This window comes from Ornithorhynchus anatinus, chromosome 5, assembly GCF_004115215.2.
Source record: "Ornithorhynchus anatinus isolate Pmale09 chromosome 5, mOrnAna1.pri.v4, whole genome shotgun sequence".
NCBI classification, from domain to species: domain Eukaryota; kingdom Metazoa; phylum Chordata; class Mammalia; order Monotremata; family Ornithorhynchidae; genus Ornithorhynchus; species Ornithorhynchus anatinus.
In genome coordinates this window covers 5,316,421-5,329,803 of record NC_041732.1, presented here as the reverse complement: position 1 = coordinate 5,329,803, position 13,383 = coordinate 5,316,421, and the positions used below count along the sequence as shown (strand labels likewise).

At 52.1% G+C, this 13,383-nt stretch overlaps 1 protein-coding gene across 1 annotated transcript; it reads right to left on the bottom strand.

The window, feature by feature from the left end:
* Nucleotides 1–6,583: 6,583 nt before the first annotated feature.
* KLK5 (kallikrein related peptidase 5) lies at nucleotides 6,584–12,421 on the bottom strand. The gene is made up of 5 exons (XM_029066112.2): nucleotides 12,358–12,421; nucleotides 10,582–10,735; nucleotides 9,742–9,995; nucleotides 7,721–7,854; nucleotides 6,584–7,482 (listed from the first exon to the last, which is right to left on the bottom strand). The coding sequence occupies exons 1-5, from the start codon at nucleotides 12,419–12,421 to the stop codon at nucleotides 7,330–7,332; spliced, it is 759 nt and encodes a 252-aa protein (XP_028921945.1). The 3' UTR covers nucleotides 6,584–7,329.
* Nucleotides 12,422–13,383: the final 962 nt, after the last annotated feature.

The window sequence follows — 13,383 nt, the reverse complement described above, 5'->3', positions numbered from 1 at the left end:
CTTAGGAAGACAAAGGCAGAAATTCAGAGGCCCAGCCCAGTCGAGCCCAAGATCAGATGATAAATAAAGGAGTTTGTGCCAACTGACATATTTTTTTCCTACTGGCTTCTGAGGGGTGATGGGGCAGTGGAGACACTACGGGAAAAGGGATGACTTTCTGATATTTTCTTTGCATAATGATTCAGAATTGTGGTATTTGTTAAGCGCTCGCTATCTGTCAAGCACTGTGGTAGATAGGAGACCATCTGGTCAGATGTAGTCCCTGACCCACATAATAATAATGATTAATAACAATTGTGGTTTTTGTTAAGCGCTTACTATATGCCAAGCACCGTTCAAAGCACCGGGGAAGGTACAAGTTAATCAGATTGGACACAGTCCCTCTACCACATGGGGTTCACACTCTTAATCCCCATTTTACAGATGAGGTAACTGAAGCCCAGAGAATTGAAGTGGCTTGCCCAAAGTTACCCAGCAAACAAGTGGAGGAGCCAGGATTAGAACCCAGGCCTTTCAAACTCCCAGGCCTAAGGTCTATCCAATAAGCCACACTGTTGGGGCTCACAGTCTAAGGAGGAGGGAAAACAGAGCTTCAATCCCCATTTAAAGCCGTGCTGGGAAGGAGCGTGGCTTAGTGGATAGAGCACGGGCTTGGGACTCGGGAGTACCTGGGTTCTAATCCCGGCTCCGCCCTGTGTCTGCTGTGTGACTTTGGGCAAGTCACTTCACTTCTCTGGGCCTCAGTTACCTTATTCTGTAAAACGGAGATTAAGAATGTGAGCCCCATTTGAGACAGGGATGTGTCCAACCTGATTTACTTGTATCTATCCCAGTGCTTAGAACAGTGATTGACACATACGTAAGCACTTAACAAGTACCATTATTATTATTTAACAGATGAGGAAGCTGAGGCCCAGAGAAGTGATGTGACTTGTCCAAGGTCACCCAGCAGGCAAGTGGTGGAGCCGGAACTAGAACCCAGATCCTCTGAATCCCAGGCCCGGGCTCTCTTCAGTAGGTCACGTCGTGGGAACGCGGGACTCTGAGTGTCCACTCGTGTCCTAGTCTGCACCCTGGGGATACGACGCTCCTCCCCAGAGCTGGAAGAACTCGGTCATCCGTTCGGAGATGTCCGGAAGCCGGAGGCCAGGCGTGACTCTTCAGCCAGAGTTTCAGGTGCCCCGGCTCTGCCGGGTCGGGAGGACAGGTCAACTCAGGTCGGTGTCTGCGGGCCGGACTGTGGCCATCCCAGGGCACATGGGGCAGAGGCGGGGCCCCTGCCTATCTGGTTCCTGGCAGCGGGGAGGGACGAAGGGAGGGGAGGTAATTACCGCCGTAACAACTGGCGTAATAATCCGGCTCTGCGGTGACATGTTTATTGGGGCTGGGACACTTGCCCCCCCGGTTACGCAGCGTCTCCGGCAGGGTGGGACCCAGTACCCTGGGCGGAGGGGGAGGGGAGAGATATCACCGTGGACCAGGGGGCTGGACCTTGGGGGTACCGTGTGTGTTTGTGTGTATGGGGGTGTGTGTGTCTGGCCTTCAACCCAGAACTGTGCTGGGGCTAATGTGGGGGACAAGGGGCCAAGCTGGTAGGTGGTGGCAACCAGCAGGGGAAGGGGTTTGCTGGGGGTGGCACAGGAGGCAGGCAGGCTGGTCCCCGGGACAACTGAGCCTGGGCGAGTCCTCACTGCAGATAACACTACCGTCCTCCCTGGCTCCCAAGCCCGTAACCTTGGCTTTGTTCTCCACTCATCCCTTTCATTCAGCGCACATATTTAATCTGTCACCGAATCCTCTCTGTTCTGCCTTCACGGTATCGCTGTAACCTACCCTCTCCTCTTCATCCAAACTGCTACTTCGCCGATCCAAGCAATTATTCTATCCCGCCTTGGGCTGCGTCCTCGCTGACCTCCCCGCCTGCTGTCTCTCCCCTCTCCAGTCCATACTGCGTTTTGCCGCCCAGATCATTTTTCTAAAAAAAAGTTCAGTCCACATCTTCCCACTCCTCAAAAATCTCCAGTGTTTGTCCATCCAGCTCTGCATCCAACAGAAAGGCTTTACCATAGGCTTGAGAGCACTCGATCGGCTCTACCCCTCCTATCTTACCCTGCTGATTTCCAACTACAACCTAGCCATCACACTTTGCTCTTCTGACCCTAACCTACTCGCCATACCTGGAGCTCCTCTCTCTCCCTGCTGACCCCTTGCTCATCTCTTCCTTCTGGCCTGGAACTCCTTCCCCCTTCATGTCAATCAGCCCATCAATCATATTTATCAAGTGCTTACTGTTTGCAGAACCCTGATTTAAACGGTTGGGAGAGCGCTTGAGAAGTAGCGTGGCCTAGTGGGTAAAGCTCCGGCCTTGGAGTCAGAAGGACCTGAGTTCTAGTCCCAGCTCCACCTCTTGTTCGCTGTGTGGCTTTGGACAAGTCACTTAACTTCCCTGAGCCTCAGTTACCTTATTTTCAAAATAGGGATTAAAACTGTGCACCCCATGTGGTAAAGGGACTGTGTGCAATCTGATTAGATTGTATCTACCCCATTGCTTAGAACAATGTCTGGCACATAGTAAGCGCTTGATAAATACCATTTTTTTTAACAATACGACAGTGTTGTTAGATATCGATATCTTGCCTGCTCACAAGGAGCTTACAATCTTGATGGGGAGACAGACTTTAAAATAAGTTATGGATATCAGCATAAGTGCTGTGGGGCTGAAGTTGGGGTGAATAAAGGGTGCGAATCCAAGTCCAAGGGTGATGCAGAAGAGGGAGGGAGTAGGGGAAATGAGGACTTAGTCAGGAAAGGCCTCTTGGAGAAGATGTCATTTTAATAAGGCTTTGAAGGTGGGGCGAGTGATGATCTGTTGGAAATAAAGGTGGAGGGAGTTCTAGGCCAGAGGCAGGATGTGGGCGAGAGATCAGCGGTGAGATTGACAAGATGGAGGTACAGTGAACAGATTGGCATTAGAGGAGCAAAATGTGCAGGCTGAGGTGTAGTAAGAAATCAGCGAGGTGAGATGAGGTGGCGGGGAGCAAGGCGATTAAGTGCTTTAAAGCCAATAGTAGGGAGTTTCTGTTTGGTTCATATCCAACAGAAGATCACTCTCCCTACTTTCAAAATCTTATTAAAGTCATATCTCCTCCCAGAGGCCTTTCCCAACTAAGCCCCCTCCATTTCCTCTACCCCCTCTCCTATCTATATCTCATATACACTTGGGTCTATACCCTTCAAGCACTGTATGTGCTCGCCCCCCCCCCCCAGGACCCCCAACACATATCCATGTCCTTATATTCTGTGGCTTCCCCATCCATCATTTATTTTCATGTCTGTCCCACCCACTAGACTATAACCTTCCCGTAGGCCTGGATCATGACTACCAGCTAGTACTGTACCCTCTCAAGTGCTTAGTACAGTGATCTGCACGCTATTAAGGGCTTTCTAAATAGCATGGGAGAAGCAGCATGCTTAGTGGGTAGAGCACAAGCCTAGGAGTCAGAAGATCGTGGGTTCTAATTCGATTCTGCCACTTGTGTGCTGTGTGACCTTGGGCAATTTGCTTCACTTCTCTATGCCTCATTACCTCATCTATAAAATATATAAGAGTGTGAGCCCCAGGTGGGACAGGGATATGTCTAACCCGATTTGCTTGTATCCACCCCAGCTATTAGTACAGTGCCTGGCACATAGTATACACTTAATGAATACCACTATTATTATTATTAATATTATTATAATTATTAAACACCACTGATTGAGTGAATTTGAGCCGGGACCTCGGTTATCAGGGACCTGGGTTGGTGGTGGTTTGGGGAGCTGGAAAGGTGAGCAACTCCTTATCTCTCTCCATCTTTTCTTCTTGCTCCAGCTCCAGCCTCTGTTCCTCTTGGCCTCCTTTGGGTCTGACTCTTTCCCTCCCTGCACCCACCCGGGGTTTTCCTTGGCCTCTCAGGTTGGAGCTCCGGGAAGGAAGTAGAGGTGCCAAAGCTGCCCCCGGGAGAGAAAGAGAGACGAGGCAGAACGGAGATGGGGAGAACAGACAGGGGAGGGGAAGGGAACATAGCGCTAAATAAATGCGATTGAATGAAAAGGGAAGGATGTGCCAGGACCAGGGAAGAATAAAGGCAGAACAGAGAGGGAAGGAGGCGGACGGGGTCAGGGACCTGGGCCCTGGATCCCCAGAAAAAAAGGGGTGTCCCTCTCCGCCCCCAGGGAGGTTTTAAAAAACGCAAATGAAAATGTGCATGGAAACCCTGCCTCAGGGAATAGCGAGCCGCTAGGTACTGTGTACTGCACAGAGTAGAGGACGCTCAGTAAAAACTCCTGATTGATTGAATGGCGCGAATCGTGACCTTGGGGTGTTCGTGCAAACAAGGAGACTTGGAAAACCCGGCAGCTTTGTCTGGTTCTGGCGAGCTTGGGAACTTTTTGACATTTGTTTACACAGAAATTGTAGCAGCACAAAAGTGGTGTGTCGCAAAACATGAAGCAGCATGGCCTAGTGGATAGAGCCCAGGCCTGGGGTCAGAAGGTCATGAGTTCTAATCCCGGCTTCACCACTTGCCTGTTGTGTGACCTTGGGCAAATCACTTCACTTCTCTGTGCCTCAGTTCCCTCATCGGTAAAATGGGGATTAAGAGTATGAGCCCCACGTGAGACAGGGACTGCATCCAACCCAATCTGCTTGTATCCAACCCAGTGCTTAGTACAGTGCCTGGCACATAGTAAGTGCTTAACAAATACCGCAATTATTATTCTTATTATTAAAACATCGCTGCTTGGTCAGTTCGCTCTGTTGCACAGGTTATTAATAATAATAATAATAATAATAACGTTGGTATTTATTAAGCGCTTACTCTGTGCCAAGCACGGTTCTAAGCGCTGGGATAGATAGAAGGTAATCAGGTTCCCACGTGGGGCTCACAGTCTTCATCCCCATTTTGCAGATGAGGTAACTGAGGCACAGAGCAGTTAAGTGATTTGCCCAAGGTCACACAGCTGATAGGCGGCAGAGCCGGGATTAGAACCCATGCCCTCTGACTCCCAAACCCGAGCTCTTTCCACTAAGCCACGCTGCTTCTGCTGCCCCCCACAAAAAAACCCAAAGCAAAACCAAAATATCCCCCCCAAAATACCAATTTCTAGGACTAAGCAGGGAAGAGGGAAAGTGTGCCCCGTTTTTTACCTGCTTCAGGGGCCATTTAACACACCGGGCTTGGGAGCTAACCAATCAGACAGCGACGTTGGCGTGACGTCACTGGTCACCGGGCAGGTCGCGGCCAGGGTTGTGGGGAGACAGAGAGATGGAAAAGGACCAAAGAGACCGTGAGAGGCAAAAGAGAGAGACTTCTTCCCCTCTTCGACCCTCTCAGAACCAAGCTATCTGAGGGCCAGGGATAAGAGTAACAGTGCCTGATGTGGAGATCCAGAGACAGAGATGGAAAAAGGTTCAGGGAGAGATGGGGAGAGATGGAGAGACAGAGGGAGAGAGCCCTCCACCCACCACAGGCAAAGAGGATGCAGAGGATGAGCTGCTAAGAAGCAGCATGGTGTAGTGGAGAGACACGGGCCTGGGAGTCAGAAGGTCATGGGTTCTAATCCCGGCTCCACCACTTGTCAGCTGTGTGAGCTTCGGCAAGACGGGTTACTTCTCTGAGCCTCAGTCACCTCATCTGCAAAGTGGGACGGGGACTGTGTCCAACCTGATTTGCTTGGATCCACTTCAGAGCTTAATACAGTGCTTGGCACATAGTAAGTGCTTAATACCACAATTATCATTATTAAGATTGTGGGTTCTAATCCCAGCTCTGCCACTTGCCTGCTCTGTGGCCTTAGGCAAGTCATTTCACTTCTCTGTGCCTCAGTTACTTCATCTGTAAAAAGGGACTCAAGACTGTGAGCTCCATATGGGACAGAGACTGTGTCCATCCCAATTTAAGAGTATCCACCCCAGAGTTTAGTACAGTGCCTGGTGCGTAGTAAGTGCTTAACAAATGCTACAGTTATTATTATTATTATGCAGAAACTTGTCTCTGAGCTTTCTTTCTGATTAGGTCTGAGCTTCGAATGGGCTCTCCCTGGTTTGTGATTGTAAGCCCTCCGTCAGGATTCTCCTCACCCTCGTTTGTCATTTTAAGGATCGCAGGAAACCCATCTGGGATTGGACTGGTTTGTTTTTATCGGGTCCCTGAGCCCTCCTTTATGACCTTCATCTTACTATATCAGAAAGGGAAAAGCCTGTCATCGCGAGATTTATCCTAAGCTGAAGGCAGATCATTTTCCATTGGCATTTCCAAACATGGCAGTCTCTGCAGGAATTTTTAATGTATTTTGATATCCCACATCATTGTATGGGTATTATAAATTTTTGATGCATGTGCATTGACCCGTTTGGGAGGAAATATCATTTTCTGATATAATTAAACCCTTTTCTGTTTCCAAAAGCTAAAAAAACCCAAAAAACCCATCCATTTGGGATTTTTAATCTAAGATTATTGGTATTGATCTTTTCTGCTGACCTGCCTTCTTTTACTATATTTCTGATGAACTCACCTTGCGCTTTTTGGTTCATAAGAGAAACAAAACCTTATAAGACTGTCTACGTCAACTATTTATTTTTTAACGCAGAAATGTTTTCCTCTCTGGAATTTAAAATTTTTATAAAATATAAATAACAGAACTTTCTCAAGCGATGTTTGGGGGAAGGGTGGGGGCTATCTTTGATTTTGTTGATTAAATTAAACCTGTGCCAGGAACCACCAGAGCCGGTGGTAGGCAGAAGCGAGGAGCACCATTACCACCCCACCTCCCAGCTCTCTTGGCCAAATCGGCCTTATTTCCCGTAAGGGTCTATACTGCGAGGGGCTCAGAGACCTGGGAAGTGCCGACTGTTGGAAAATCTTTCCTGGGCGGAAGCTCCTCGACTGGAGGGATGGTGTTCACCAGGTCTATGGCGCTCTCCCAAATTCTTAGTACAATAAGAATTCAATAAATATCATTGGTCGATTGACTGAGAAGTGGACTCCATTTCAGCCTGGGGAGACTGAGGAACCCAGGTGCCTCATTTCCCCGGCCTAGACCAATCCACTAGATGGCTCTGCTGCTCTCTGATGCTCAAAAAAGGGGTGGCTGGAGGGGGTGACCTCAGCGGACGATGGGGGGAACAGGGGATAGGGGATTGCTTTGGGGGAGACAGTGGTCGACCCTCTGGAGGGAACCAGGCGTAGTGAGAGAGCCAGGAACTGGGATGCAGGATGCTTGGGCCCGGGTAGGGACTCCGGGTCTGGACCGCCCCAGAGTGCAGTGCAGAGAGATGGATGTGGGCGGTCAGTGAGATTTGATTGTATCCTGGATCCATTTGGTGAAAAGGCAGAGTTTGGTATAGACGCCAGGGTGGTTGGGCTGGGCGCAAGGAACGTCTCCCCAGGACACCAGCCCCTGCAGGGTCCCGTCACAGACCAGGGGTCCCCCCGAGTCACCCTACGACGGGGAGAGAGACAGAGAGACAGCCGGGCCTGAGTCTCAGAAACTTCCTTCCTCTACCCAGGGGGTGTCTGAGCCCTGCTCCAACCACCACTCCACCCCCGTCTCCCCTCCACCCCGGGTCTGAACCTCAGAAGTCCCCCCTCCTCTCTCCCCAACACCCGCCTCGCAGGGAGGAGGCCAACCCCACCATGCTTGAGTTCGCCGAGCCCAGTCGGCCGGGCTTCCCACTCACCTGGCACGAGTCTTTGCCAGCTCGGTCGCCAGCGCAGAGCATGCTGTCCGTGATCTCCCCCGGGTAGGCAGCCTGACAGGCCTGCTCGGACAGGATCGTGAGGTTCACGCACTGCAGGGCCTTCGGATAATTGACTGCAATGGGATGGAGTATGGGGAGTCTCAGAGACGCGCTTGGGCCGGGACAGAGATGGAGGCAGAGACGGACAAACACAGCTCGTGGAGGGCAGGAAATGGGTCTGATATACTGTTATACTGTACTCTCCCAAGCGCTTAGTAGAGTGCTCTGCACATAGTAAACGCTCAGTAAATACGATTGACTGACGGAGACGAGACGGAAGCAGACCCAGGGATAAAAAGGCAGAGACTGACAGAGGCAGGGACACAGAGAGAGACAGACAGACAGGAAGCAGTGTGGCCAATTTGGACGAGCCAGGGCCCAGACATCAGGGGACCTGTGTTCTAGGCCCGCTCCACCACTTGCCTACTGTGTGATGTTGGGAAAGTCACTTAATTTCTCTGTGCCTCAGTTTCCTCATCTGTTTCCTCAGCCCCACAACATTTATGTACGTATCCATAATTTAGTCATTTATATTAATGTGTGTCTCCTCCTCTAGACTGTAAACTCCTTGCAGGCAGGGAACATGACTGACAATTTTGTTATATTATGCTCTCTCAAGCACTTAATACAGTGTTCTGCACACAATAAGCACTCAGTAAATACCACTTATTGACTTATTGATTGTAAAGAGGGGATTCAATGCCCGTTCCCCAGCCACTTAGGCTGGAAACACCACGTGAGATAAGGACTGTGTCTGACTAGATTATTTTATCTTTTTTTATGGTATTTGTTAAGAGCTTACCATGTGCCAGGCCTTGTACTAAACTCTGGGTTAGATATAAGCTAATCAGGTTGGACACAGTCATGTCCCACATGGGACTCACAGTCTTAATCCTCATTTTATGGACAAGATAACTGAGGCACAGAGAAGTGAAGTGACTTGCCCAAGGTTACACAGCAGACAAGTGGTAGAACCAGGATGAGAACCCAGGCCCTTCTGATTCCCAAGCCTGTGCTCTATCCACTGGGCCATGCTGCTTCTCATCCCAGTGTTGGTATTTTGTTAAGCGCTTACTATGTGCCGAGCACTGTTCTAAGCGCTGGGGTAGACATAGGGGAATCAGGTCGTCCCACGTGGGGCTCACAGTCTTAATCCCCATTTTACAGATGAGGGAACTGAGGCACAGAGAAGTTAAGTGACTCACCCACAGTCACACAGCCGACGAGTGGCAGAGCTGGGATTCGAACTCATGAGCCCTGACTCCAAAGCCCGTGCTCTTTCCACTGAGCCACGCTGCTTCTCATATAGTGCTTGACATATAGTAAGCGCTTAACTATTATTAGTATTATTATAGTATTATTATTTCAGAGGCAGGACACAGAGACAGAATGAGAAAGATGAAATATAGGGAGAGGCAGAGGGACAAACAGGGTAGAGACAGAGAAACATAACCTCTCTGCTCAAGATCATCTGCATTTATTGAGTGTCTCAATAATAATAATATTTGTGGTATTTCTTAAGCGCTTACTATGTGCTGGGTCCTGTATCAAGCACTGGGGTAGATGCAAGCTAATCGGTTGGACACAGTCCCTGTCCCACAAGGGACTAGCTCTCTTAATCCCCATCTTAAAGCTGAGGTGACTGAGGCACAGAGAAATAAAATGACTTGCCCAAGGCCACACAGCAGACAAGTGGCAGAGCCGGGATTAAAACTCAGGTCCTTCTGACTCCCAGGCCAGAGTCCGGAGCAATGTACTGCTCCCATTAAGGGGACGGTATCAAAGAAGTGAAAGCGACGGTCCTGCCCTCAAAGAGCTTACGGTCCCACTCCACCCATTCTCCGGGTCCGCGACCTGGCGCTAGATCCAGACCAACGTTGCCCCGGTGCCCAATGCCGCCGTCCCTTTTGGGCCCTCCTTCCCCACCCCAGTCCCCCGCAGCCTCGGTCTCCACCCCCAACCTTGAGGGCTGCTGGTGGTGCCCCAGCCGGAGACGAGGCAGCGGGCTCCGGCCCGAGGGCAGCAGGAGGAGAGGCTGATGGGCTTCACGCTGGCCGTCGGCTGGACCGGCTGCCCCAGTTTGATCAGCATGAGATCGTTGTCGTGCTTGGGGTGAGAGTATTTGGGGTGGGGGAAGGAGAGAATCCCCTTGCGCAGCTGTGTTGTCAGCTCCACGCCCTGGAGGCTGTGGCGGCCCAGCCGCACCAAGTACGAACTGCGGGGACACCCCCCACCCCCCAGACCCCAGACATCTTCAAACCTCCTCCTTAACCTTACCCGTCTGCTCACGTTCAAACTTCCCCTCACCCCCGTTCAGCACCTCCTGCCACACCCTGGACGAACTAAGAGGAGAACCCCCCCAACAAATTTATCAATCCCCGATTCCTCCCGCCATCTTCAAATCATCCCCCCCACGGAAATCTGGTCATCCCCAAACTCTCTCCAAGCCAGCCCCCCGACAGCCTCCCAACTCCATCATGGACCAATCTTCCCAATACCCAGGAAGAACTGTGTGGAGACGCCTCACAAAAAATTATAAATCTTAGGTTTGCCCCTGCTGTCTTCAACCACTTGCCAGTCCGGTTACCCTCAAAATCTTCACAGACTCCCCTCCACCGATGCCCCCAAATCACCCAGGCCACCCCTCTTATCACATCCCTCCCGATTCTCCCCCAGCAGACCAGCCCATCCCACCACCGACACCGTGAGCCATCCATCCTTCCATCCATCCGCCCATCCATCCACCCATTCATCCATGGACCGGTGGTCCTCCCCTCCCCCATCTGCCATGGGTCACTCACGGCTTCCGGCAGTGGGCGGCGGTCAGCAGCCACTGCCTGTGCACCAGGACAGCCCCACAGTAGAGCCTCTGGCCCAAGAAAAGCGCCGCCTGCCACGGCTGCGAGTGGCGAGGACACTCCGTCCCGTTGACGATGCGGGTTCCCTCCTCCGCCTCTGGGAGAGCGAGACAGAGAGGAAAGGGGGATCGGGTGCTGGGGTGGGGACCGGAGGACGGCGGGCGAAGGAGGCAGGACATGGCGGTGCAAGGAGGGGGAACGGAGCCCGAGAGGATTGGGGTCAGCAGAGGGCAGAGCAGGCAGGGGAGGGGCAGGGGTCGCGGCGAGCGGGGCGTAGCGTTAGGCTGAGACCTGCCCATCTCATCCACACTGGACCGGACCAGGCCCCGGACGAGCCATGACAAGTGCGGCAACCGGCCCGGCCTAACCCCTGGTGCTCTTTAGGCTGGACCTTTGCCTGGACCCAACCTGACTCTGGGGGTAGGGTTGTGCGTGCGCATGTGTGTGTGTGTGTGTGTGGTTTATCCTTAAAACTCACCTCTTCCAAGAGGCCTTCCCAGACTGAGCTTCTCTTCTCCCTTTACTCCCTCTGCCACCCCCCCTTTACCTCTCCGCAGCTAAACCCTCTTTTTCCCCTTTTCCCTCTGCTCCTCCACCTCTCCTTTCCCATCCCCTCAGCACTGTACTCGTCCGCTCAACTGTATATATTTCCATTACCCTATTTATTTTGTTAACGAATTGTACATCGCCTCGATTCTATTTAGTTGCCATTGTTTTTACGAGATGTTCTTCCCCTTAACTCTATTTATTGCCATCGTTCTCGTCTGTCCGTCTCCCCCGATTAGACCGTAAGCCCATCAAACGGCAGGGACTGTCTCTATCTGTTGCCGACTTGTTCATTCCAAGCGCTTAGTACAGTGCTCTGCACATAGTAAGCGCTCAATAAATACTATTGAATGAATTATCCTTGTGTCCTGCTGCACATGCCTAATAAAGACCTCAAAACGGGTGGGTTCAGACCTCCCTGCCCACCCGTGACTCCCTATCTTCAGCATGGCGTAGGGGGTAGAGCATGGGCCTAGAAGTCAGAAGGTCATGGGTTCTCATTCCGTCTCCGCCACTTGTCTGCTCTGTGACCCTGAGCAAGTCGCTTCACTTCTCTGTGCCTCAGTTACCTCACCTGGAAAATGGGGATTGAGACTGCGAACACCACAGAAACACATTGACTGAGTCCAATTTGATTTGCTTGTATCCACCCTGGCGCTTAGTACAGTGCCTGGCACATAGTAAGCATTTAACGAATACCACCATTATTAACATTTCCTGGGGCCCAGCCCAGGCTGGGCAGGTCTGCATGCAAGTTTGTTTGTAAGGGACAGAGATGTGCACAAACACTTATACAAACAGCTGGACACGATATGGGCAGGGAACGTAACTGTTGTTTTATCGTACTCTCCCAGGCGCTTAGTACAGTGCTTTGCACAGAGTAAGAGCTCAATAAATACGACTGAATGAATGAGTGAATACGCAGAAAAAGACACTTACACAACCAGAACCCACATAGAGAAAACTAAAGCACACATACTGAGATACAAACACACACATACAAAGCCAGAACTACCGAGGCAAGCATTCACACCCTGATACACACAGACACACACACACTCTCGTATGCAGAATCTCACACCCACACCCAGACCCACAGTTCCTCCCACAGACATACACACAGACCCCCACAGGCACATACCCACACACCCTCCACACAACCTCCACCTCTACCTGTGCTAATCAGGATCATCGCTGTGGTCAGTAGCCAAGCGGCCACAGTCAGCGCCCCGGCCATGGTGGTCCAAGCTCTGCAGAGGGGAAGCGCAGATGGTCTGAATCTCGCTGGCCCCTCCGGGGGACCCCTAGGCTCTGGTTCTGTACCCTCGTTTGGGGGGAAAGGAGGCTTGCGGGGACCAGAGCAAGCTAGGGGTGCGGTGGGGGGGGCTCAGTAAGGAGGGAAGCTGGGAATCCTGCCCAGAAGATATCCCAGAAGAAAGAGCAGGAGGTGGAGCAGAGCCCGGTCCCCCAGAGAGGAGGGCAAGCCCGAGAAAGGCTGGTGGAGGGGGCTGAACAGGGACAGGGGGAGTTGGGGTCTTGGTGGATCTTCCCACAAGGGGCAGGGATGGGGTCTTGGCTCCCCAGAAAGAGCCCTGCTGCTCACCCCCGTCTTCCTCGCTCGCCTCCCACCCTGCTGCCTTATAGCCACTGGGACCTTGGGCACATTCCCCAGGAATGAGGTGCCCAGGCCCCCTGAGGGGGGAACTCCCTCCCATCCCAGGGAGGAGCCCCTCCGCCCCCAACCCTGTTACCCGCCCGGTTTCGAGATGCCACCCCCGGCCGCCAGACCGGGCCAAACCGGCTACCGACTTAGATGTTCAGGATAACCGGAGCCCAGGGAGAGCATGGCTCCTCTCCCCATATACCCTACCTCCAGTCTTCCAGAAACCACTGCTACTTCCTTGGGACCATAGGCAGAGCTCTGCCCCTGCCACCTGAGGCCTGGACAAGAGGACAAGGAGGACGAGGAGGGCAAGGAGGAGGAAGAGACGGCTGAAGGGACAGGATGGAGGACGGGGTGGGAGGAGGGAGAGGAGGAATCAGATAGGGCATCCGGGAAAGAGGGGGCAAGAGGAGGATCAAAGGAGAGAGGGGAGGAAGAAAGGATAGGAAAGGCCTAGTGGAAAGATCACAGGCCTGGGAGACAGAAGGATCTGGGTTCTAATCCCGGCTCCGCCACTTGTCTGCTGTGTGACCCTG